Source organism: Bombina bombina, chromosome 2 (assembly GCF_027579735.1).
Source record: "Bombina bombina isolate aBomBom1 chromosome 2, aBomBom1.pri, whole genome shotgun sequence".
Lineage (NCBI taxonomy): Eukaryota > Metazoa > Chordata > Amphibia > Anura > Bombinatoridae > Bombina > Bombina bombina.
The window spans coordinates 223,334,138-223,360,033 of record NC_069500.1 but is presented as its reverse complement, the minus strand read 5'-3'; the positions used below and the strand labels follow the sequence as shown (position 1 = coordinate 223,360,033).

The 25,896-nt window shown below is 41.2% G+C and overlaps 1 protein-coding gene across 1 annotated transcript in view; it reads left to right on the top strand.

Moving 5' to 3' along the window:
• The window catches only part of TMEM161B (transmembrane protein 161B), a 304,648-nt gene extending 293,288 nt beyond the window's left edge, over nucleotides 1-11,360 (top strand). Inside the window, exon 13 of the mRNA XM_053701478.1 lies at nucleotides 10,883-11,360. Coding sequence (XP_053557453.1) covers nucleotides 10,883-11,148 — 266 coding nt within the window. The 3' untranslated portion in view covers nucleotides 11,149-11,360. The remainder of the gene's footprint in view (nucleotides 1-10,882) is intronic.
• The last annotated feature ends 14,536 nt before the right edge of the window (nucleotides 11,361-25,896 follow it).

Sequence of the window (25,896 nt, the reverse complement as noted above, 5' to 3'; positions counted from 1 at the left end):
CCAATGGATAAAAAAATTAGAAGGTTACCTTAAGAAAATGTTTGTTCAACAAGGTTTTATATTACAGCCCCTTGCATGCATTGCGCCCGTCACTGCTGCAGCGGCATTCTGGTTTGAGTCTCTGGAAGAGGCTATTCGCACAGCACCATTGGATGAGATTATGAACAAGCTTAAAGCCCTTAAGCTAGCTAATGCATTTATTTCGGATGCCGTTGTGCATTTAACCAAACTAACGGCTAAGAACTCCGGATTCACCACCCAGGCGCGCAGAGCGCTATGGCTTAAATCCTGGTCAGCAGATGTAACTTCTAAATCTAAATTGCTTAATATTCCTTTCAAAGGGCAAACCTTATTCGGGCCCGGCTTGAAAGAAATTATTGCTGACATTACTGGAGGTAAGGGTCACACCCTTCCTCAGGACAGGGCCAAATCAAAGGCCAAACAGTCTAATTTTCGTGCCTTTCGTAATTTCAAGGCAGGAGCAGCATCAACTTCCTCCGCTCCAAAACAGGAAGGAACTGCTACTCGTTACAGACAGGGTTGGAAAGGCAACCAGTCCTGGAACAAGGGCAAGCAGGCCAGAAAACCTACTTCTGCCCCTAAGACAGCATGAAGAAAGGGCCCCCTATCCGGAAACGGATCTAGTGGGGGGCAGACTTTCTCTCTTCGCCCAGGCCTGGGCAAGAGATGTCCAGGATCCCTGGGCGTTGGAGATCATATCTCAGGGATACCTTCTGGACTTCAAAACTTCTCCTCCACAAGGGAGATTTCATCTGTCAAGGTTATCAACAAACCTAATAAAGAAAGAGGCATTCCTACGATGTATACCAGACCTCTTAGTAATGGGAGTGATCCACCCGGTTCCGCGGACGGAACAAGGGCAAGGTTTTTACTCAAATCTGTTTGTGGTTCCCAAAAAAGAGGGAACCTTCAGGCCACTCTTGGACCTGAAGATCTTAAACAAATTCCTAAGGGTTCCATCGTTCAAAATGGAAACTATTCGAACCATCCTACCCATGATCCAAGAGGGTCAGTATATGACCACAGTGGACTTAAAGGATGCCTACCTTCACATACCGATTCACAAGGATCATTATCGGTACCTAAGGTTTGCCTTTTTAGACAGGCATTACCAGTTTGTAGCTCTTCCCTTCGGGTTGGCTACGGCCCGAGAATTTTTACAAAGGTTCTGGGCTCGCTTCTGGCGGTACTAAGACCGCGAGGCATAGCGGTGGCTCCGTACCTAGACGACATCCTGATACAAGCGTCAACTTTTCAAAATGCAAAGTCTCATACAGAGATAGTTCTAGCATTTCTAAGGTTGCATGGGTGGAAAGTGAACATGGAAAAGAGTTCTCTGTTCCCACTCACAAGGGTTCCCTTTCTAGGGACTCTTATAGATTCTGTAGAGATGAAGATTTACCTGACGGAGTCCAGGTTATCAAAAATCCTAAATGCTTGCCGTGTCCTTCATTCCATTCCCAGCCCATCAGTAGCTCAGTGCATGGAAGTAATCGGCTTAATGGTCGCGGCAATGGACATAGTGCCATTTGCGCGCCTACATTTCAGACCGCTGCAACTATGCATGCTAAGTCAGTGGAATGGGGATAACTCAGATCTGTCCCCTTTACTAAATCTGGACCAGGAGGCCAGAGATTCTCTTCTCTGGTGGTTGTCACGGGTTCATCTGTCCAAAGGAATGACTTTTCGCAGACCAGATTGGACGATTGTAACAACAGATGCCAGCCTACTAGGCTGGGGTGCAGTCTGGAACTCCCTGAAGGCTCAGGGATCGTGGACTCAGGAGGAGAAACTCCTCCCAATAAACATTCTGGAATTAAGAGCAATATTCAATGCTCTTCTAGCTTGGCCTCAGTTAGCAACACTGAGGTTCATAAGATTTCAGTCAGACAACATCACGACTGTGGCTTACATCAATCATCAAGGGGGAACCAGGAGTTCCCTAGCGATGTTGGAAGTCTCGAAGATAATTCGCTGGGCAGAGTCGCACTCTTGTCACCTGTCAGCGATCTACATCCCAGGCGTGGAGAACTGGGAGGCGGACTTTCTAAGTCGCCAGACCTTTCATCCGGGGGAGTGGGAATTTCACCCGGAGGTGTTTGCTCAACTGATCCTTCGTTGGGGCGAACCGGAGCTGGATCTCATGGCATCTCGCCAGAACGCCAAGCTTCCTTGTTACGGATCCAGGTCCAGGGACCCGGGAGCGGTGCTGGTAGATGCACTAGCAGCCCCTTGGGTTTTCAACATGGCTTATGTGTTTCCACCATTTCCGTTGCTACCTCGACTGATTGCCAGGATCAAACAGGAGAGAGCATCGGTGATTCTGATAACGCCTGCGTGGCCACGCAGGACCTGGTATGCAGACCTAGTGGATATGTCGTCCTGTCCACCATGGTCTCTGCCTCTGAGGCAGGACCTTCTAATTCAGGGTCCTTTCAACCATCCAAGCCTAATTTCTCTGAGGCTGACTGCATGGAGATTGAACGCTTGATTCTATCAAAGCGTGGTTTTTCGGAGTCAGTTATTGATACGTTAATACAGGCTCGGAAACCTGTTACCAGAAAAATTTACCATAAGATATGGCGTAAATATTTATATTGGTGTGAATCCAAGAGTTACTCATGGAGTAAGGTAAGGATTCCTAGGATATTGGCTTTTCTACAAGAAGGTTTAGAAAAGGGTTTATCCGCTAGTTCGTTAAAGGGACAGATTTCTGCTCTGTCTATTCTTTTACACAAACGTCTGGCAGAGAATCCAGACGTCCAGGCTTTTTGTCAGGCTTTGGCTAGGATTAAGCCTGTGTTTAAAACTGTTGCTCCTCCGTGGAGCTTAAACTTGGTTCTTAAAGTTCTGCAGGGTGTTCCATTTGAACCCCTTCATTCCATTGATATTAAGCTTTTATCTTGGAAAGTTCTGTTTTTGATGGCTATTTCCTTGGCTCGAAGAGTCTCTGAGTTATCTGCCTTACATTGCGATTCTCCTTATCTGATTTTTCATTCAGACAAGGTAGTTCTGCGTACTAAACCTGGATTTTTACCTAAGGTTGTTTCTAACAGGAATATCAATCAAGAGATTGTTGTTCCTTCATTATGTCCTAATCCTTCTTCAAAGAAGGAACGTCTTTTGCATAATCTGGACGTAGTCCGTGCCCTGAAGTTCTACTTACAGGCAACTAAAGATTTTCGGCAAACTTCTTCTCTGTTTGTCGTTTATTCTGGTCAGAGGAGAGGTCAAAAGGCTTCGGCCACCTCTCTCTCTTTTTGGCTTCGTAGCATAATACGTTTAGCCTATGAGACTGCTGGACAGCAGCCTCCTGAAAGAATTACAGCTCATTCCACTAGAGCTGTGGTTTTTACCTGGGCCTTTAAGAATGAGGCCTTTGTTGAACAGATTTGCAAGGCTGCAACTTGTTCTTCACTTCATACCTTTTCAAAATTTGACACTTTTGCTTCTTCGGAGGCTGGTTTTGGGAGAAAGGTTCTACAGGCAGTGGTTCCTTCTGTTTAATGTTCCTGCCTTGTCCCTCCCATCATCCGTGTACTTTAGCTTTGGTATTGGTATCCCATAAGTAATGGATGACCCGTGGACTGAACACACTTAACAAGAGAAAACATAATTTATGCTTACCTGATAAATTTATTTCTCTTGTAGTGTGTTCAGTCCACGGCCCGCCCTGTCTTTTTTGAGGCAGTTCTAAATTTTCATTTAAACTCCAGTCACCACTGCACCCTATAGTTTTTCCTTTCTCGTCTTGTTTCGGTCGAATGACTGGATATGACATGTGAGGGGAGGAGCTATATAGCAGCTCTGCTTGGGTGATCCTCTTGCAACTTCCTGTTGGGGAGGAGAATATATCCCATAAGTAATGGATGACCCGTGGACTGAACACACTACAAGAGAAATAAATTTATCAGGTAAGCATAAATTATGTTTTTGTTCATCAGGGTCTCCAATGGCAACCTGCAGTGTGTATTGTCACTGTGACTTGTGCGGCAGCCTATTGGTTTGATGCATTATCTGAGTCTCTTCAAACAGACTTCTTTGGAGGAGCTCCAAGATAGGATTAAAAATCTTAAATTCACTAATTCCTTTATTACTGACACTTCTTTACAGGTCATTAAGTTGGGAGCTAAAATTTCTGGTTTTGCAGTTCTAGCGTGCAGAGCTTTATGGTTAAAATCTTGGTCAGTGGATGTTGCTTCCAAGTCTAAGCTTTTGGCAATTCCTTTTAAAGGGAAGTCCTTGTTTGGACCTGGTCTAGCAGAAATTATTTCTGATATCACGGGTGGTAAAGGGTCTTTTCTGCCGCAAGATACAAAGAATAGACCGAAAGGACGTCAGAGTAATTTTCGTTCCTTGTGTAACTTCAGAGTTAAGCCTTCCTCTTCCTTTACCAAGCAGGAGCAATCCAAGTCTTCTTGGAAACCCAATCAGTCTTGAAACAAGAGGAAGTATTTAAAGAAACCTGCAGCTGATTCCAAATCAGCATGAAGGGTTTGCCCCGATCCAGGATTGGATCAGGTAGGGGGCAGACTTTCTCTATTCGCTCTAGCATGGATCCGGGATGTTCCAGATTCTTGGGCCATGGACAAATTGGAGTTCCAAACTGTTCCTCCCTGGGGCAGGTTCCATCTCTCAAGATTATCTGCAGACCAGATAAAAAGAGAGGCGTTATTAAAATGTGTTCAGGACCTTTTCGAGTAATAGTTCCTGTTCCAATTCAGGAGCATGGTCTAGGTTTTTACTTTAATCTGTTTGTGGTTCCCAAAAAAAAAAGGGAACTTTCCGACTGATTTTGGATTAAAAGTGTCTAAACAAGTTTCTCAGAGTACCGTTTTTCAAGATGGAGACTATACGTTACATTCTTCCTTTGGCTCTAGAGGGTCAGTTTATGACGACTATAGACTTGAAGGATACGTACCTTCATGTTCCAGTTCACAGGGATAATCACAAATTTCTGAGATTCGCTTTTCTAGACAAGCACTTACAGTTTGTAGCTCTTCCGTTTGGCTTTGCCACAGCTCCCAGAATTTTTTCAAAGGTTCTGGGATCTCTCTTGGCAGTGATTCGGTCTCTGGGTATTGCTGTGGCGCCCTATCTGGACGACATTCTGGTTCAGGCGCCATCTTTTCAACAAGCAAAATCTGATACAGAGATCTTGTCTCTTCTACGTTCCCACGGATGGAAAGTGAATCTTGGAAAGAGTTCCCTTGTTCCAGATACAAGGGTAGTTTTCCTAGGGACCATAATAGATTCCCTATCGATGAAAATATTTCTGACAGAGGTCAGAAAAGCCAAGATACTTTTGGCTTGCCTTTCACTTCAGTCTACTGTTCGGCCATCAGTTGCTCAATGTATGGAGGTAATTGGTGTCATGGTTGCTTCCATGGACATCATTCCTTTTGCTCGGTTCATTTGAGAGCTCTTCAGTTATGCATGCTCCGACAATGGAACAGGGATCATGCAGATCTGTCTCAGAATATTGTTCTGCATCAGCAAACAAGAGATTATCTCCCGTGGTGGTTGTCTCAGGAACATCTATCTCAGGCACATCTATCTCAGGCAACATGCTTTCGGAGACCTTCCAGGGAGATTGTGACCATGGTCGCCAGCTTGCTGGGTTGGGGAGCAGTCTGGGACTCGCTAAAGCCTCAGGGTCTCTGGACTCAGGAGGAATCAGTTCTTGCTATAAACATCTTGGAGTTGAGGGAGATTTTTAGTGATGCACTGAAATGGAAATTCTGGACCGATTCCGAAAATCCAGGATGCACTTGGCCCAAACCGGTACCGAAAATTTATTTTTTCTAATTTTTATTTTATTTTGCATAATTAGACTATTTAATGAATGAATCTGAATTGAAAACCTTCAGACCAATAAAAAAAGCCCACACTTTTATTGAAAGTAATACACTAAATTGGACAAAAATATCTTAAAACAATAATATGCTACACAATTTTACCAAGAAAGAAAAACAGGCAAAACATGCGATTTTCGGCCAAAATGTTCTGCGACCAAAATTTAAATGCATCCCTAATTAAAATAATATTAAATATCAATATACTGTATTCTTTATTTAGTTCTATGTAACAGAATCAGATTTAACAGTATTTTTTTTACCAATTAAAGTATAGTCAGAAAACTCATTATATGCAAAACAGTAAGTCAAGTAATGAACTTAAACAGCAGCTCTAGGCTAGCATAAAATTTGAAACATGCTACACAATAATTTTACCTAAAATAACAGGCAAAATAACTGAAAACCGAAATAGCCAAAATTGCCATTTTCGGCCGAAACGTTTCTGCGGCCGAAATTTCGGTGCATCACTAGAGATTTTCAATGTTCTGATGGCTTGACCTCAGTTAGCTTTAGCCCAGTTTATCAGGTTCCAGTTGGACAATATAACCTCAGTGGCTTACATCAACCACCATGGAGGAATTTGGAGTTCCTTAGCCATGTAAGAAGTGGCTCAGATTATTCAGTGGGCGGAAGTTCACAACTGTTGTCTATCTGCCATCCACATTCCAGGAGTGGACAATTGGGAAGCGGATTTTCTGATCAGACAGACTTTTCACCCCGGGGAGTGGGAACTCCATCTGGAGGTGTTTTCCAGTTTTTCTCTCAAATGGGGGGTGCCGAAGCTGGATCTGATGGAGTTTCGTCAGAATACCAAGCTTCCAAAGTACGGTTCGAGGTCAAGGGATCCTCAGGCCTTTTTATTAGATGCTCTGGCAGTACCTTTTTCCTCCGTTTGTTCTCCTTCCACGAGTTATTGCTCGCATCAAGCAGGAGAGAGCATCATTGATTCAAATAGCCCCTTTGCGTGGCCTCGCAGGATCTGGTATGCAGACCTAGTGGCGATGTCGTCTCTTCCACCTTAGAGACTGCATCTGATGAAGGACCTTCTACTTAAGGGTCCTTTCCTTCATCCAAATCTCATTTCTCTGAAGCTGACTGCTTTAAGATTGAACGCTTAATTCTGTTTAAGCGTGGTTTTTCTGAGTCGGTCATTGAGACCATGATTCAGGCTCGCAAGCCTATTACTAGAAAGATTTACCATAAGATATGGCCTAAATATCTTTATTGGTGTGAATCCAAGGGTTATTCTTGGAGTAGGGTCAGAATTCCTAGTATTTTATCTTTTCTACAGGAGGGTTTGGAGAAGGGTTTGTCTATTTTGCTACATAAGCGTCTGACGGATGTGCCAGATTTGCAGTCTTTTTTTTTGTCAGGCCTTGGTCAGAATAAGGCCTGTGTTTAAGTCAGTTACTCCTCCTTGGAGTCTAAACCTTGTTCTTAAAGTTTTGCAACATGCTCTGTTTTTAGCCCATGCATTCCTTGGATATTAAGTTTTTATCTTGGAAGGTTTGTTTCTTGTTGCTTTTTATTCTGCTCAGAGAGTCTCAGAGCTCTCAGCTTTGCAGTATGATTCACCTTATCTTATTTTTCATTCCGATAAGGTGGTTCTTCGTACTAAGTTAGGTTTCCTTCCTAAAGTTGTTTTGAATTGAAATATTAATCAGGAAATTGTTGTTCCTTCTCTATGTCCTAATCCTTCTGGTCATAAGGAACATTTGTTGCACAATCTGGACGTTGTGCAGGCTCTGTAATTCTACCTTAAGGCAACTAAGGATTTTCACCAGTCTTCTGCTCTGTTTGTTTCTTGGGGAAACGTAAAGGTCAGAAAGCTACAGCTTCCTCCCTTTCTTTCCAGTTGAAAAGTGTTATTTGTTTGACCTATGAGACTGCTGGACAGCAGCCTCCTGAGATATTTACAGGTCATTCCACTAGGGCTGTTTCTTCTTCTTGGGCTTTCAGGAATGAAGCTTCTGTAGAACAGATTTGCAAGGCTGCAACTTAGTCTTCTCTGCATACTTTTTCCAAATTTGATACTTTTGCCTCAGCTGAGGCTTCTTTTGGGAGAAAGGTTCTTCAATCAGCGGTGCCTTTTGTTTAGGTTACCTTTCTTGTCCCTCCCTAATCATCGGTGTCCTCTAGCTTGGGTATTGGTTCCCACTAGTAATTGATGATGCTGTGGACTCACCATATCTTAGGAAAGAAAACATAATTTATGCTTACCTGATAGATGTATTTATTTCCGGATATGGTGAGTCCACAGCCCCGCCCTTTATTTAAAGACAGTTATTTTTTTAACACCTCAGGCACCTCTACACCTTTGTTATCTTCTTTTTCCATTTCCCTTCAGCTGAATGACTGTGGGTTATGGGTAAGGGAATTTATATTTAACACCTTTGCTGTGGTGCTCTTTGCCTCCTCCTGCTGGTCAGGAGTGATATTCCCACTAGTAATTGATGATGCCGTGGACTCACCATACCCAGAAAGAAATACATTTATCAGGTAAGCATAAATTATGTTTTCTTTCCTCTTCAGGGAACATTTCAGGTTCCTAAGGCTGTCTTTCTGGACCAGCACTTCCAGTGCATTGCTCTTGTCGTTTTGGTCTCAATACTGCTTCTAGAGCCTTGGAGGAATCTAGGGTTTCTTTTGGCAGTGGCCAGAGTCCAGATCTAACTGTAGCTTCCCTTATATTGACGATTCTGGTTTAATTTCTATCGTCTCGTCTGATATAAGTCCTTTAGGGATTTCATCTGTCTTCCTCGATCAGAGAGGAAAGAATCCTTATACCAGAGTTCACTGGTGTAGGCACCAGGGTGGATCCTGGAACTTGTGAAGTTTTGAGTTAGCTTCATCAGGTCGTGCCCTCCAGGTCTCTTTCAGGCCATTGCTGGCTCTGTTAGGTGATGATGATTTGTCACGGGGTCCATCTGAATTTCATTCCTTTTGCCAGGTCTCATCTCGGCCAAGGCTCGGTGTATGAGGAGGCAGCGGAGTGTGTTAACAGATATACCTGGACTACTGGTTGAGAGAATCATTCTCTGGTGTCTTTGTCCAGATCTCCTTGTCCTGAGGGACATCTTTCTTAAGTCACCAGGGGTGGTTTTGACTACGGTCACAAGTCCGTGCCAAGAGGGGGCCGGTGGGCTCAGGAGGTTTTCCTCCCGAGTAAATTTTGGATCTTCAGGCAATCTCTTTGCTCTGAGGGTTTGCCCCATTGTATAGATTCTAGTCAGTCTTACTCTCGGTGGCTTAGATCTCCATCGGAAAACGAGAGAATCCCATGGAGGGTAGTATCTCGGGTTTGGTAGTGGGCAGAGGCCCACTACTGCTCGCTGTCAGCCGGTGTGTTGATCTGATGCTCCCCCTTGGAGGTTAGATCTTCTTTTTAAGTTTTTGCATGAGAATACTTTTGTACCTATGCATGAGGTTAACGTTAAGTTTTTATCTTAATGATCTTTTCCGTCTAATTAGGACTTCTGCGTGCAGAAGTGTCTGAGATTGCGGCCTTGCCATGCGACCATCTTTATCGGGTGTCCCTCGATAATATGGTTGTTTTATGAACCTATTTGGCATACGAGACAGCGGGATACAAGCCTCTTCAGAGGATTATGACTCATTCTATGGGAGCAGTGACGTCCTGTTGGGTCTCTAAGATGAGGCCTGTGGATCAGATTGCTAGGGCGGCTACTTGGTCCTCCTTACATTCTTTTTCCTAAATTTCTAATTAATTTTTTTGCTTCTATTGAAGCAGCCTTCGGGAGAAAAGGTTTTGCAGGCTGTGGTGCCTTCAGATGGGGGCCGCCTCTCCTTTTGCCCTCCCGTTAGCATTCAGTGTCCTCTAGAGCTTGGGTATAATCTCCCACAAGTAAGGAATGCAGCTGTGGACTCTCCCTGTACAGAAGGAAAGGAAATTATCTAGTAGGCATAATTTATGTTTTTCTTCCCCAAGACAAGAACTCGAAGGGAAAATTTATATCTACCAATTGTTTTCGTTCCTTTCGCCAGAATAGAGAACAGAAAACTGCTCCCTCCCCTAAAGCCCCTAGAATTCGACCCCTAAACCAGCATGAAGGTGCGGCCCCCAATCCAGTTTTTCTGGTGGGGGGGCAGATTAAAACGGTTTAAATAATCTTGGGCAGACTCTGTCCAAAATACGTGGATTCAGAATATTATTTCTCAGGGGTATCGAATTGGATTCAGAATAAGACCTCCCATGGGAAGTTTCTTTTTCACCCATGTCCCAAAGCACCCAGTAAAGGCCCAAGCATTTCTGAAATGTGTTTCAGATCTAGAACTCTTGGGGATAATTGTCCCAGTTCTCCTACAGGAACAGGGGTTGGGTTTTTATTTAATTGTCCCAAAGAACGAAATTTATTTTAGACCAATTTTGGATCTGAAAACTTTAAATTGATTTGTAAGAGTCCCAACTTTCAAGATGATGACTGTAAGGATTTTTGTTCAGCAAGGTCACTTTATGTCCACAATAGACATTGATAAAATGTATTCTAAAACCTTCTAAAATAGTATTTGTGCCCCAGAGGAGCTTGTATTACAAAAAGAAACCAAAGGCAGCAGATACAGTATGATATATTTAGTGCAAGTGCAACCAACAGAAAAAAGGCAAAATTATCTAAAATAACTGGTGATGAACCTCTGTTGAAATGTCCTACAGTAAATTTGAAGGGATGGTCCAAAGAAAAGAGAAATTTATAATTAATTTATCCTGTGCAATTTGTAAATTGTTTGAATATGTTGTAATGTTTTTATTTTTTAATCAACCAAGACGTCTTAGGATTCATTTAAAGGGAACCTGCTTGAAAATATGCGGCATGTGTTAAATGTACTATTTGGGAGCCACAGAGAACTGCTAGTCCTGAGCTTCTAATCAGAAGTGTTAGTCACAGTTATAATTGCCCTTTAACAGTGGTTTGTCATAATATTTTATTATTAAACAAAGTAACATGAATATATATACATGAATATATATATATTATTTTTTTTAGGTAACTATTCATGGGGAATATATGAAGACGCATATTCATCAGCTGAAGCTGCACAAACATCTGCTTTTTCTGAACTTCCATGTCCAAATGAAAATACCAAAGCAACAGTTGCCCAAATTACCGTGGCTTTGGGTGGACTTAAGAATATTTTCACTCCTCTGCTTTTTCGAGGCCTCCTGTCTTTTCTTACCTGGTGGATTTCCGCTTGCCTTTTTTCTACTAGTCTTTTTGGTTTGTTTTATCATCAGTATTTGATTGTAGCATGATATATGTCATGAAATTTAAACGTAAAGGACCAAGATAAGACAAGAAGCTGAAATGCGTACGGCTTATGTCTGGATGCAAATTTATCGTTATGCTACATATCCTGTTTCAGTCTTTTCTCAGTTTTCTCAGGGTGGTTAATGTATAAAATCTCTGTTATAAGATTACTATTAGTTACCTCAGAGGAAGAAGTCAAACACTTGATTCTGTTCTACATATGTTTTTTGTCGTTTTTCTTTTTTTTTTTTTTTTGTATTGCCTTTCTTAATTTTTTTTTAAGATCACTATAGTTAATTTGCACTCCTGATTTTTCTTTTCTTTCATGTAATTAGCAAGAGTCCATGAGCTAGTGACGTATGGGATATACATTCCTACCAGGAGGGGCAAAGTTTCCCAAACCTCAAAATGCCTATAAATACACCCCTCACCACACCCACAATTCAGTTTTACAAACTTTGCCTCCGATGGAGGTGGTGAAGTAAGTTTGTGCTAGATTCTACGTTGATATGCGCTCCGCAGCAAGTTGGAGCCCGGTTTTCCTCTCAGCGTGCAGTGAATGTCAGAGGGATGTGAGGAGAGTATTGCCTATTTGAATGCAGTGATCTCCTTCTACGGGGTCTATTTCATAGGTTCTCTGTTATCGGTCGTAGAGATTCATCTCTTACCTCCCTTTTCAGATCGACGATATACTCTTATATATACCATTACCTCTGCTGATTCTCGTTTCAGTACTGGTTTGGCTTTCTACAAACATGTAGATGAGTGTCCTGGGGTAAGTAAATCTTATTTTCTGTGACACTCTAAGCTATGGTTGGGCACTTTGTTTATAAAGTTCTAAATATATGTATTCAAACATTTATTTGCCTTGACTCAGAATGTTCAACTTTCCTTATTTTCAGACAGTCAGTTTCATATTTGGGATAATGCATTTGATTAATCATTTTTTCTTACCTTCAAAAATTTGACTTTTTTCTCTGTGGGCTGTTAGGCTCGCGGGGGCTGAAAATGCTTCATTTTATTGCGTCTTTTTTGGCGCAAAAATTCTTTTCCGTTTCCGGCGTCATACGTGTCGCCGGAAGTTGCGTCATTTTTTGACGTTATTTTGCGCCAAAAATGTCGGCGTTCCGGATGTGGCGTCATTTTTGGCGCCAAAAAGCATTTAGGCGCCAAATAATGTGGGCGTCTTATTTGGCGCTAAAAAATATGGGCGTCGCTTTTGTCTCCACATTATTTAAGTCTCATTTTTCATTGCTTCTGGTTGCTAGAAGCTTGTTCTTTGGCATTTTTTCCCATTCCTGAAACTGTCATTTAAGGAATTTGATCAATTTTGCTTTATATGTTGTTGTTTTTTCTCTTACATATTGCAAGATGTCTCACGTTGCATCTGAGTCAGAAGATACTACAGGAAAATCGCTGTCTAGTGCTGGATCTACCAAAGCTAAGTGTATCTGCTGTAAACTTTTGGTAGCTATTCCTCCAGCTGTTGTTTGTATTGATTGTCATGACAAACTTGTTAAAGCAGATAATATTTCCTTTAGTAAAGTACCATTGCCTGTTGCAGTTCCTTCAACATCTAAGGTGCAGAATGTTCCTGATAACATAAGAGATTTTGTTTCAGAATTCATAAAGAAGGCTATGTCTGTTATTTCTCCTTCTAGTAAACGTAAAAAATCTTTTAAAACTTCTCTCCCTACAGATTAATTTTTAAATGAACATCATCATTCTGATTCTGATAACTCTTCTGGTTCAGAGGATTCTGTCTCAGAGGTTGATGCTGATAAATCTTCATATTTATTTAAAATGGAATTTATTCGTTCTTTACTTAAAGAAGTTCTAATTGCTTTAGAAATAGAGGATTCTGGTCCTCTTGATACTAATTCTAAACGTTTGGATAAGGTATTTAAATCTCCTGTGGTTATTCCAGAAGTTTTTCCTGTTCCTAATGCTATTTCTGCAGTAATTTCCAAAGAATGGGATAAATTGGGTAATTCATTTACTCCCTCTAAACGTTTTAAGCAATTATATCCTGTGCCGTCTGACAGATTAGAATTTTGGGACAAAATCCCTAAAGTTGATGGGGCTATTTCTACCCTTGCTAAACGTACTACTATTCCTACGTCAGATGGTACTTCGTTTAAGGATCCTTTAGATAGGAAAATTGATTCCTTTCTAAGAAAAGCTTATCTGTGTTCAGGTAATCTTCTTAGACCTGCTATATCTTTGGCTGATGTTGCTGCAGCTTCAACTTTTTGGTTGGAAACCTTAGCGCAACAAGTAACACATCATGATTCTCATGATATTATTATTCTTCTTCAGCATGCTAATAATTTTATCTGTGATGCCATCTTTGATATTATCAGAGTTGATGTCAGGTTTATGTCTCTAGCTATTTTAGCTAGAAGAGCTTTATGGCTTAAGACTTGGAATGCTGATATGGCTTCTAAATCAACTCTACTTTCCAGGGTAACAAATTATTTGGTTCTCAGTTGGATTCTATTATTTCAACTGTTACTGGTGGGAAAGGAACTTTTTTACCACAGGATAAAAAATCTAAGGGTAAAAACAGAGCTAATAATCGTTTTTGTTCCTTTCGTTTCAACAAAGAACAAAAACCTGATCCTTCATCCTCAGGAGCAGTTTCAGTTTGGAAACCATCTCCAATCTGGAATAAATCCAAGCCAGCCAGAAAGGCAAAGCCTGCTTCTAAGTCCACATGAAGGTGCGGCCCTCATTCCAGCTCAGCTGGTAGGGGGCAGGTTACGTTTTTTCAAAGAAACTTGGATCAATTCTGTTCACAATCTTTGGATTCAGAACATTGTTTCAGAAGGGTACAGAATTGGTTTCAAGATGAGACCTCCTGCAAAGAGATTTTTTCTTTCCCGTGTCCCAGTAAATCCAGTAAAAGCTCAAGCATTTCTGAATTGTGTTTCAGATCTAGAGTTGACTGGAGTAATTATGCCAGTTCCAGTTCAGGAACAGGGGATGGGGTTTTATTCAAATCTCTTCATTGTACCAAAGAAGGAGAATTCCTTCAGACCAGTTCTGGATCTAAAAATATTGAATCGTTATGTAAGGATACCAACGTTCAAGATGGTAACTGTAAGGACTATCTTGCCTTTTGTTCAGCAAGGGAATTATATGTCCACAATAGATTTACAGGATGCATATCTGCATATTCCGATTCATCCGGATCACTATCGGTTCCTGAGATTCTCTTTTCTGGACAAGCATTACCAGTTTGTGGCTCTGCCGTTTGGCCTTGCTACAGCTCCAAGAATTTTTACAAAGGTTCTCGGTGCCCTTCTGTCTGTAATCAGAGAACAGGGTATTGTGGTATTTCCTTATTTGGACGATATCTTGGTACTTGCTCAGTCTTTACATTTAGCAGAATTTCATACGAATCGACTTGTGTTGTTTCTTCAAGATCATGGTTGGAGGATCAATTTACCAAAAAGTTCATTGATTCCTCAGACAAGGGTAACCTTTCTGGGTTTCCAAATAGATTCAGTGTCCATGACTCTGTCTTTAACAGACAAGAGGCGTCTAAAACTGATGGCAGCTTGTCGAAACCTTCAGTCACAATCATTCCCTTCGGTAGCCTTATGCATGGAAATTCTAGGTCTTATGACTGCTGCATCGGACGCGATCCCCTTTGCTCGTTTTCACATGCGACCTCTTCAGCTTTGTATGCTGAATCAATGGTGCAAGGATTACACAAAGATATCTCAATTAATATCTTTAAAACCGATTGTTCGACACTCTCTAACGTGGTGGACAGATCACCATCGTTTAATTCAGGGGGCTTCTTTTGTGCTTCCGACCTGGAATGTAATTTCAACAGATGCAAGTCTCACAGGTTGGGGAGCTGTGTGGGGATCTCTGACGGCACAAGGAGTTTGGGAATCTCAGGAGGTGAGATTACCGATCAATATTTTGGAACTCCGTGCAATTTTCAGAGCTCTTCAGTTTTGGCCTCTTCTGAAGAGAGAATCGTTCATTTGTTTTCAGACAGACAATGTCACAACTGTGGCATACATCAATCATCAAGGAGGAACTCACAGTCCTCTGGCTATGAAAGAAGTATCTCGAATTTTGGTTTGGGCGGAATCCAGCTCCTGTCTAATCTCTGCGGTTCATATCCCAGGTGTAGACAATTGGGAAGCGGATTATCTCAGTCGCCAAACGTTGCATCCGGGCGAATGGTCTCTTCACCCAGAGGTATTTCTTCAGATTGTTCAAATGTGGGAACTTCCAGAAATAGATTTGATGGTGTCCCATCTAAACAAGAAACTTCCCAGGTATCTGTCCAGATCCCGGGATCCTCAGGCGGAAGCAGTGGATGCATTATCACTTCCTTGGAAGTATCATCCTGCCTATATCTTTCCGCCTCTAGTTCTTCTTCCAAGAGTAATCTCCAAGATTCTGAAGGAATGCTCGTTTGTTCTGCTGGTAGCTCCGGCATGGCCTCACAGGTTTTGGTATGCGGATCTTGTCCGGATGGCCTCTTGCCAACCGTGGACTCTTCCGTTAAGACCAGACCTTCTGTCACAAGGTCCTTTTTTCCATCAGGATCTGAAATCCTTAAATTTAAAGGTATGGAGATTGAACGCTTGATTCTTCGTCAAAGAGGTTTCTCTGACTCTGTGATTAATACTATGTTACAGGCTCGTAAATCTGTATCTAGAGAGATATATTATAGAGTCTGGAAGACTTATATTTCTTGGTGTATTTCTCATCATTTTTCTTGGCATTCTTTCAGAATTCCGAGAATTTTACAGTTTCTTCAGGATGGTTTAGATAAAGGTTTGTCCGCAAGTTCCTTGAAAGGACAAATCTCTGCTCTTTCTGTTCTTTTTCACAGAAAGATTGCTATTCTTCCTGATATTCATTGTTTTGTACAAGCTTTGGTTCGTATAAAGCCTGTCATTAAGTCAATTTCTCCTCCTTGGAGTTTGAATTTGGTTCTGGGGGCTCTTCAAGCTCCTCCGTTTGAACCTATGCACTCATTGGACATTAAATTACTTTCTTGGAAAGTTTTGTTCCTTTTGGCCATCTCTTCTGCCAGAAGAGTTTCTGAATTATCTCTTTCTTGTGAGTCTCCTTTTCTGATTTTTCATCAGGATAAGGCGGTGTTGCAAACTTCTTTTGAATTTTTACCTAAAGTTGTGAATTCCAACAACATTAGTAGAGAAATTGTGGTTCCTTCATTATGTCCTAATCCTAAGAATTCTAAGGAGAAATCGTTGCATTCTTTGGATGTTGTTAGAGCTTTGAAATATTATGTTGAAGCTACTAAATCTTTCAGAAAGATTTCTAGTCTATTTGTTATCTTTTCCGGTTCTAGAAAAGGCCGGAAAGCTTCTGCCATTTCTTTGGCATCTTGGTTGAAATCTTTAATTCATCTTGCCTATGTTGAGTCGGGTAAAACTCCGCCTCAGAGAATTACAGCTCATTCTACTAGGTCAGTTTCTACTTCCTGGGCGTTTAGGAATGAAGCTTCGGTTGATCAGATTTGCAAAGCAGCAACTTGGTCCTCTTTGCATACTTTTACTAAATTCTACCATTTTGATGTATTTTCTTCTTCTGAAGCAGTTTTTGGTAGAAAAGTACTTCAGGCAGCGGTTTCAGTTTGAATCTTCTGCTTATGTTTTTCGTTAAACTTTATTTTGGGTGTGGATTATTTTCAGCAGGAATTGGCTGTCTTTATTTTATCCCTCCCTCTCTAGTGACTCTTGTGTGGAAAGATCCACATCTTGGGTAATCATTATCCCATACGTCACTAGCTCCATAGACTCTTGCTAATTACATGAAAGAAAACATAATTTATGTAAGAACTTACCTGATAAATTCATTTCTTTCATATTAGCAAGAGTCCATGAGGCCCGCCCTTTTTTTGTGGTGGTTATGATTTTGTATAAAGCACAATTATTCCAATTCCTTATTTTATATGCTTTCGCACTTTATCACCCCACTTCTTGGCTATTCGTTAAACTGAATTGTGGGTGTGGTGAGGGGTGTATTTATATAAAATAAAGTATTATGTGAAACACACTATAACTATATATATATATATATATATATATATATATATATATATTTATTTATATATATATTTTTATATATATATATATATATATATATATATATATATATATATATATATAATTTTTTTTTCTATTTTTTACCTTAACAATCTGAGCCATACAAAGAATGCTGAGTGTTAAAGGTAAATAAGAAATAATTTGTTATTACTGTTGGACCCGTCATTTTGTTTTACTGACAAAATGTTCAACAGGGCAGATTGTATTGCTACTGTATATTACAGTAAACTAAGTATGAAAGTCTACAAACAGCTTTTGATATTTTCTAATATATATATGTGCCTGAGTGGCAGTGTCTGATGATGATGATAAATACAGTACCTTTAAATGAACAGTTTGCTGTGTCTTTGCTGTAAAAAATAATTTACCATCTGACTTTCATTATAGTTTAGAGTGTAAGTTAAAATGTATGCTAAGTTATTAAAAATGTTTCTTTATAGTAGGTCAGTCTAAATTTATTGATCTCTGCATGTTAGCTTTGTTGATAATGATGTACTGAATAGGAGCAATTTTAATACAGTTATTCAAATGGTTATTAAATATTTGTTTTTTTCAATTGTTATGCCTTTTAACTTATACTCTAATAATAATAATGGTATTTGTATGTTGAATGTGTTGCTTTAATTAAGTTGCCATATGAACATTTAACAAATTTTGGTGCTAGTATTGACAACAATATTATAGTTTTGATATGCCTGCAAAAATAATTAAAATGAGATCAGCAAGAAATTCTGTAAATGATCTATATCATTCAAAACAATCAATTAAATTAATTTTATTATACGGTGTAAAATGTGTATATTTAATATATGCTGTAAAATATAACATTTATTTGAAACTTTTATTATTAGATAATGGTATATAAAACAGGTTTTCCTTAATTTTGACTTGATTTTTTTATTGATTTATTGTTAATCTTTTCTTGTAATTTAATATCCTCTCTCTACCTCTCTCTCCCTCTTTCTCTCCCTCTCTCTCCCTCTCTCTCCCTCTTCTTCTTCTCTCTCCTTCTTCTCTCTTCTACTCTCCTTTTTCTCTCTTCTTCTCTCTTCTTCTCTCTTCTTCCTCTTTATGTCTCTTCTCTCTTTATGTCTCTTCTTCCTCTTTATGTCTCCTCTCTTTATGTCTCTCCTCTCTTTATGTCTCTCCTCTCTTTATGTCTCTCCTCTCTTTATGTCTCTCCTCTCTTTATGTCTCTCCTCTCTTTATGTCTCTCCTCTCTTTATGTCTCTCCTCTCTTTATGTCTCTTCTCTCTTTATGTCTCTTCTCTCTTTATGTCTCTTCTCTCTCTGTGTCTCTTCTCTCTTCTCTCTCTGTGTCTCTTCTCTCTATGTCTCTTCTCTCTCTTCTTGTCTCTTATGTCTCTTCTTGTCTCTTCTCTCTCTTCTTGTCTATCTCTCGTACACGATATCCATTTCTCCTGGGAATTACTCTTCCCTTACCACTAGGAGGCAGCAAAGATTCCCCCCCCCAAGAAATCTATATAAACCCTCCCATCTCACCAGTATTGCAGAGATTCCTCAGAGGTAGGGGTTCTCAGATTGAGTTGAGGTCCATGTTCCCCCTAAGAGTAAAGGTTTCTTGTCGGAGGGATGTATTTAGAGTATTGAATGGGACTACTATTTCTCCAGTGGGGATTTAGTTACAAGCCTTGCCATGGGGGCTGCAGGGAATTGTCCTTGGCCTCTTCCAGTTTGTCAATATACTCCTAGTTCCTCTGCTGTTATTTTTCAGCACTGGTCTTGACTTCTGTGACGATTCAGGTTTAATTAACCCTGCACCAGTCACTTGTTTGCCACCAAAATGATTAACAGAGTTTTTCCACCTTGCCACTCCAGTCAAGCCTGCGATTTAGTTTAGTGGGTGCAAGGGTTAACAATAGTCACTAGTCTATTCTAGACCTAGAAAAAATGCCCTAAAATCCCCTTTAATGACACCCACACCAAACTATCTCTAAGCTGTCACCACTTAAGATTTATTATATGGGAAATATTAAGGAAAACCCAGACTAACAAATAAAAACCCCAGTATACAGTATATCAAAAAAATAATGTAAAAACATAGTATTAATACTACAAGTCTCTTTCAGTAACGTGGTTCAAATATTAGACACAGGCAAAAACTTAATAAAGGAATATTTATTATGAAAAATAAAATGTCAGGCACAATGCATTATTAAAAAAAGATGTTAACAAATAAAATTAAACACAAGCAAACAATTTTTAAAATAAAAAGGAGAAATAACAGAACCTTATACTGTACTTGCTTAGTCGTTTGCGCCAGGGAGATTGGCAAGAAAAGATGGTCACTCATGTTGTTGGTACACAGGCTCCCATGTAGAATGAACAAACGTATGTTGAAGGAATCAAAATTTTAAACATTTTCTTTGATATCAGATTGCTTGACCAAACCTCCTTCCAGGGGGGCCAGGGAAACATCCATCCCTCTCTGTTACAATCAGGCCCATTTATCAAAGGGCTTGCGGACCTGATCCGACACTGCGGATCAGGTCCGCAAGACCTCGCTAAATGCGGAGAGCAATACGCTCTCCGCATTTAACATTGCACCAGCAGTTCACAAGAGCTGCTGGTGCAACGCCGCCCCCTGCTGACTCGCGGCCAATCGGCCGCCAGCAGGGAGCTGTCAATCAACCCGATCGTATTCGATCGGGTTGATGTCCGGCGATTCCTGTCCGCCTGTTCAGAGCAGGCGGACAGGGTTATGGAGCAGCGGTCTTTAGACCGCTGCTTCATAAGTTGTGTTTCTGGCGAGTCTGAAGACTCGCCAGAAACACGGCCCTTCAAGCTCCGTACGGAGCTTGATAAATGGGCCTGAATATGTCATAAAGCTCTGAAACCTTGGCTGAAATTATAGAACTCCTTATAACTTATGTATATCATATACGCAGATAGATTTTGATGGAAGATAAGAGCCATAAGCCCAGCAAGTCTGCCCGATATTTCCTAAAAGTATAAAATTATCTAGTTTTATCCCAGGCATTCAGTATCACAGTGTTTGTCATTACCACCTCTTGTTATTGTTATTATTATTTTTTAATTATAAAGCACCAACAGATTTCACAGCGCTGTCCATGGGTACGAAGATATAAGTACAACGGTGAAACAATACAATATAAGACAACATTTTACAGACAAATACAGGGGGAATTGGGGGTCCTATCCCCGTGGGAACTTACAATCTAGATGGGTAGGTGGATGGGAAACAGGAGGTGGGGACTGCAAAGGTGAGAATGTTAGTGAGGAGTTAGATGAGGGCAACTGTTAAGTGAAATTAATTTAATGAGTTCGGTGTAAGCTCCTCTGAACAAAAAGGTTTTTAGGGGGCATTTAAAGGAGGACAGGTTAGGGGAAAGTCTGACAGCTTGAAGAAGTGCGTTCCAGAGGGTTGGTGCCGCACAAGAGTCCTGTAGTCTAGCATGGGAGGAGGTGATGGTAAAAAGGCAAGAGCAGGTCATTGCTGGATCTTAGGGAGCAGGCTTGAGTATATTTGTTGATGAGGGAGGACAGGTAGGGTGGGGCATCATTAGTGAGGGCTTTGTAGGTCAGGGTGAGGATTTTGAATTTAATTCTGCTGTGAATGGGGAGCAAGTGAAGGGACTCAGAGAGGTGCAGCAGATACAGAGCTTTGGAAGAGGTGGATTAGCCTCGCAGAAGCATTTATTATGGATTGAAGGGGGGTGAGAGGGAGAACAGTTAGTAGGTTATTACAATAGTCAAGTCGGGAAATTACGAGAGTGGATAAGCTGTTTAGAAGTTTAGTAGTTTCAGCGCTCAGAAACTGACAAATTTTTGAGATATTGCATAGCTGGTTGCGGCTGGTTGAAGAGAGCAATACGATGTGGGGATTGAAAAACAGTGGACTTGGGGTGATGGGGAGAAAGTGGTACCGCCAACAGTGATAGAAACTGGAGTAGAATTAGAGGGGGGATTAGAAGTAGTTTGGTCTTGGACATTTTAAGGTGGTGAGAGGCCATCCAGGAGGAAATGCCAGATGTGAGAATTGACAGGAGGAGAGAGTGTAGGGGTGGGTAGGTAGATCTGGGTATCATCAGCATATATGTGATAGTTGAAGTCATAGCTGTTAAGTTTACCCAGTGAAGAAGTTTAAACAGAACAGAGCCTTGAGGTTCTCCAACAGACAGAGGCAATGGAGAGGAGGAGTCACCAGCAAAAGAGACAGAGAAGGATATGTTAGAGAGATAAGAGTGAATCCAGAAGAGGGCAGTGTCACAGAGCCCAAGATAGCTGAGAGTCTGTAGGAGGAGGGAATGGTCAACAGTGTCAAAGGCAGCAGAGAGGTCAAGTAAGATGAGTATAGAGTAGTATCCATTGTTTTTAGCAGAAAGGAGATTGTTAGTAACCTTGGTGTGGGCAGTCTCAGTTGAGTGTTGGGGACGGAAGCCAGATTGCAGGGGGTCAAGCAATGAGTTGGAGTACAGGATGTGGGTTAGGAATTTAATTCCATGAATCATTCACCTTTTCTGTAAAGTGCTTCCTCAAAAGACTCCTGAATATACTACCCTTCAGCTTGTGATCATGACCCCTTGTTCTTGAATTAACTTCTATTGGCAGTGAGTGTCCATGAAAATTACAAAGGCAAAGTCACCCCAAACAAGACTATAAATATCCCTCCCACTTCCCCTACCCGCCAGTATTTCTTTGCCTAGTATCATGGAGGAGGTAGGTAGAGAGAGGTGCTCTATTAAGAAGAATGAAATTGATCATGGATTGGCTTGTTTAAAGCTGGGGCTAATATAATCATGTAAATCTCTATGAAGTATTGGGTTATAAAACACTGAATCACACTTTGTCCCCCATGCCTCTAATAGTCTAATAAATTACCCTGTCTGAGAACTCATTGTGTTTCACAATAAATTACAGACTTGGCATGGGTAAGTTCTCCCCTCTTTCATGGCAACTTGTCTAATAAAGAGGTGGTATCAAGTCTTGTCACTGCGTACCATTAGTGCTATGTGTACACTTTGGCCCCTTATATCAGGCACTACTGATGGATTCCACCTCTTACACTATAGGGGGGTGCGCTTTAGGCGCACTGAGATGCAGGATTCTGATAAGCCTTTCGTCCTATTGGGACGTTATTTGCACTGGACATTGTTACCGGCCCTCCGGTTTCATATTCCACTAGTGCGGGCAACTCCCCATCTGGGGTGTGGGACGTCATTACTTGAAACCACGAGCCTAACTGTGGATGTAGGCTACAGAGGGGCGGGGATGCTGTTTTCCCACCGTGAATGGCGCTTTAGTGCTATTTCCCCTTCTAATCCACTGCGCAACAGTCCTGTGGGAGAGTGGTTGCAACACGGCTTGGTCTATCCAGAGATGATAAGACGCCCTAAACAGGGCATTACAAGGGGACAGTTTTCCTTCCATAAAGCATTGAGAGTCCATGACTTCATTCCTTACTGTTGGGAAATACAACACCTGGCCACCAGGAGGAGGCAAAGTCACCTCAGCCAAAGGTTTAAATATCCCTCCCACTTCCCCTATCCCCCAGTCATTCTTTGCCTTTCATCACTATAGGAGGTGGCAGAAGATTTGGATAGTCCTGTAATGGGTATGTTTCCTTCGAGAAAGGACTGGAGTTTAAAGTAATCATGTCAACCTCTCAGTGAGAGTATTGATGAAAGTTAGAGTCTGGAGATGCAGGGAAAATTTTTCTGCGAACCCATCCAGACTGTCACTAACAGCTCCTGAGCAATCAGTTTTGACGAGTTTCACTGCTTGCTGCTACACACTCAAGTCCTTGTCAGAAGCGCTGCTGCAAGACTGGATTCTGGAGGGTAAGACCGTTTTTTTTTTATATATACAATTTAAAACGCTATACAGGGTCACAGTGTGGCTCCTTTATACCTCAATAGGATCAAGGGTTAATATCTCCTTCAGGGAGATTATTTGAACAGTTTGGGTTTTTATATCTGCTTAATGTGAGAGTTTTTTTAGGCTCATAGACTGGTTTTTTTTTTGTCTTGGAACAAACAGGTTTCACTTTTGTTTTTTAAGTGTTGCGCAGCTCAAAATAGCTTGGCGCCCTTTTTCATAGCAGAGGAAGTCCTGTCTTACGTACCACGTGATCCTGCTGCAGACATCACTCCTGAGGAGAGTGTTTTCACTGTTCCCTGTCTGGATTGAGGAGGTGGTGAGTGCCTCAGCCATTGGGAGTATTAAGGTGCTGTTTTTTAAATAAGTGTTTTTCTTTTTGATTGTCCTTCTGTGTATATATACAAAGCTATGGAGGACTCTGATACTACATTAGAAGGTTCCGCTCCTTCTGTACTGATTATTATTTCCTGATTATATTGTGAGGAGGCTGTGGTTTGCCCGCCTACTCAATTTTGTTCCATTTGCCTAAACACTGTACTAAAGTCTAAGAAGGGAGACAGGCCTGCTAATACTCATAGTGCTATTAGCCCGTCTACTTCTCAGGAATCTGGGTCCCGAGAAATTACCACCCTTTCTACATTACCGGCTCAACTAATCCTCCATCTCAATCAGCGGTGTTTGCGGCCCTGAGTGCCTTACCTCGCCCTAACAAACCCAAGAGAAAGGTTAAACATAGTTTTCCTGACCTAGGGTCATCTAAATATTTGTCGGATTAAGCTACTATATCTTAGCTATCTGAGGATGAGTTAACCTCTGTAGCTTCAGAGGGTGAACTTTCTGAATCTTAGACTTCAGTTATTAACCCTCCTTTAGATTTCAAATTGAGCGTCTGCGTTTTTAATTAAAGTAGGTTCTGTCTACTCTAGAGGTTCCAGAGGCTACACTCCCTAAAGGAGCCTAAGATCCCTAAATTAGACAGGGTTTACGAAGATAGGACGGTCCTTCTGACTTTTCCTGTGTCAGTTAAGATGGCGAACATTATTAGTAACGAATAGGAAAGAGTAGGAACTTCTTTTTCCCCCTCGTCTACTTTAAAAAAAAAAATTATTCCCGGTCCCTGACTCTCAATTAGATTTGTGGAGCTCCATCCCGAAGGTGAATGGCGCTATCTCCTCGCTGGCTAAGCATACTACTATCCCTCTGGAGGATAATTCTTCTTTTAGAGAGCCTATGGATAAGAAAATGGAAACTTTTCTGAGGAAGATGTTTCAACATACAGGGTTTTTATTTCAACCAGCGGCAGCTGTAGCCGCAGTTGCTAGAGCAGCTACCTACTGGTGCAAAACTCTGTCAGAGCTCATTGAGGTGGAGACTCCCCTTGAGGATATTCAGGAGAGAATTTAGGCACTGAGAATTTCTAACTTCTTCATCTGTGACACGAATATGCAGATTATTTGCATAAATGCAAAGGTTGCTGGATTTGCGGTTCTAGCCCACCGGGCTCTCTGGTTGAAGACTTGGTCTGCAGATATGACTTCTAAGTCCAGACTTCTTTCTCTTCCCTTCAAGGGGAAGATTTTATTCGGTCCAGGGCTGGACTCAATTATCTCTACGGTTACCGGAAGAAAAGGTGCCCTCCTACCGCAGGATAAGAAGAATAGGCCTTAGGGACGGCAACTGTCTAATTTTCGTTTTGACAAGTCGCAACATCAGCAGTCCTCTTCCAAGTCTGAGCAGGCCAAGAGTACTTGGAACCGGGCTCACTCCTGGATTAAGTCCAAACAGACTAAGAAGCCCGCCGAGAACAAATCGGCATGAAGGGACGGCCCCCGATCCGGGATTGTATCGAGTAGGGGGCAGACAGTCTCTTTTCTTTTTAAAGATATGATGAGTCCACTGATTTTATCCTTGTGGGATATCGCCTCCTGGTCAGCAGGAGGAGGCAAAGAGCACCACAGCAGAACTGTATATATAGCTCCTCCCTTCCCTCCCACTCCACTCATTCTCTTTGTGTTAGTGATAGGAAGAGGTAAAGTGAGGTGTTAGTTTAGATTCTTCAATCAAGAGTTTATTATTTTTAAAATGGTACCAGTGAGTGCTATTTTACTATAGGGTGTAGCCGTATTCCTTGTCAGCCTCTAGAGTAGAGCTACAGGTGGCTTTAAAGCAATGGGAACTGGTGGGACTTAACCCTCACTGCGCCTCCCATACTAGTGCTACCCTTCTGATGATGATGGTCTTAGCAGATATTAACTAAGGCCCTTGTTACGGTACCAACAGGATACCAAGGGTTAATACCAGGGAACAACGTCCTGCATAGGGAATCAGCAATTCACAAACCAGCCAGTTTTCAGGTTTAAACAGAATGACTACTTTATTTGAAGGCAGCACACAGATTTATACACCCTGGCTTCAGGTTACAAAGGGCATTGGTTTAACAGTAAAGCAAACATATGAACAATGCATCAAACCTCTAACAATTGTCTATTCACAGGTAAAACAGATTAACATATTAAGTTAATTAACTAGGGAAGAACGTTTACTCAGACAATCTGATGTTGGGCAGTCTAGTTAACATAATCACACAAGGACACAATCAGTTTACCCAGACAGACTCCTGAGACACAATCAGATCTGAAACATACATAGAATACATCTTATTAGAGAATATAGGAACAGTTCTTATTAGCTATAAAGTCTTTTATGCCCACTTGGCTTATAGAGTCACAATTGCTCCCACAAGGGGCACTCAGACCCTGTACCCATCCTGTATTTATGGATACAGGG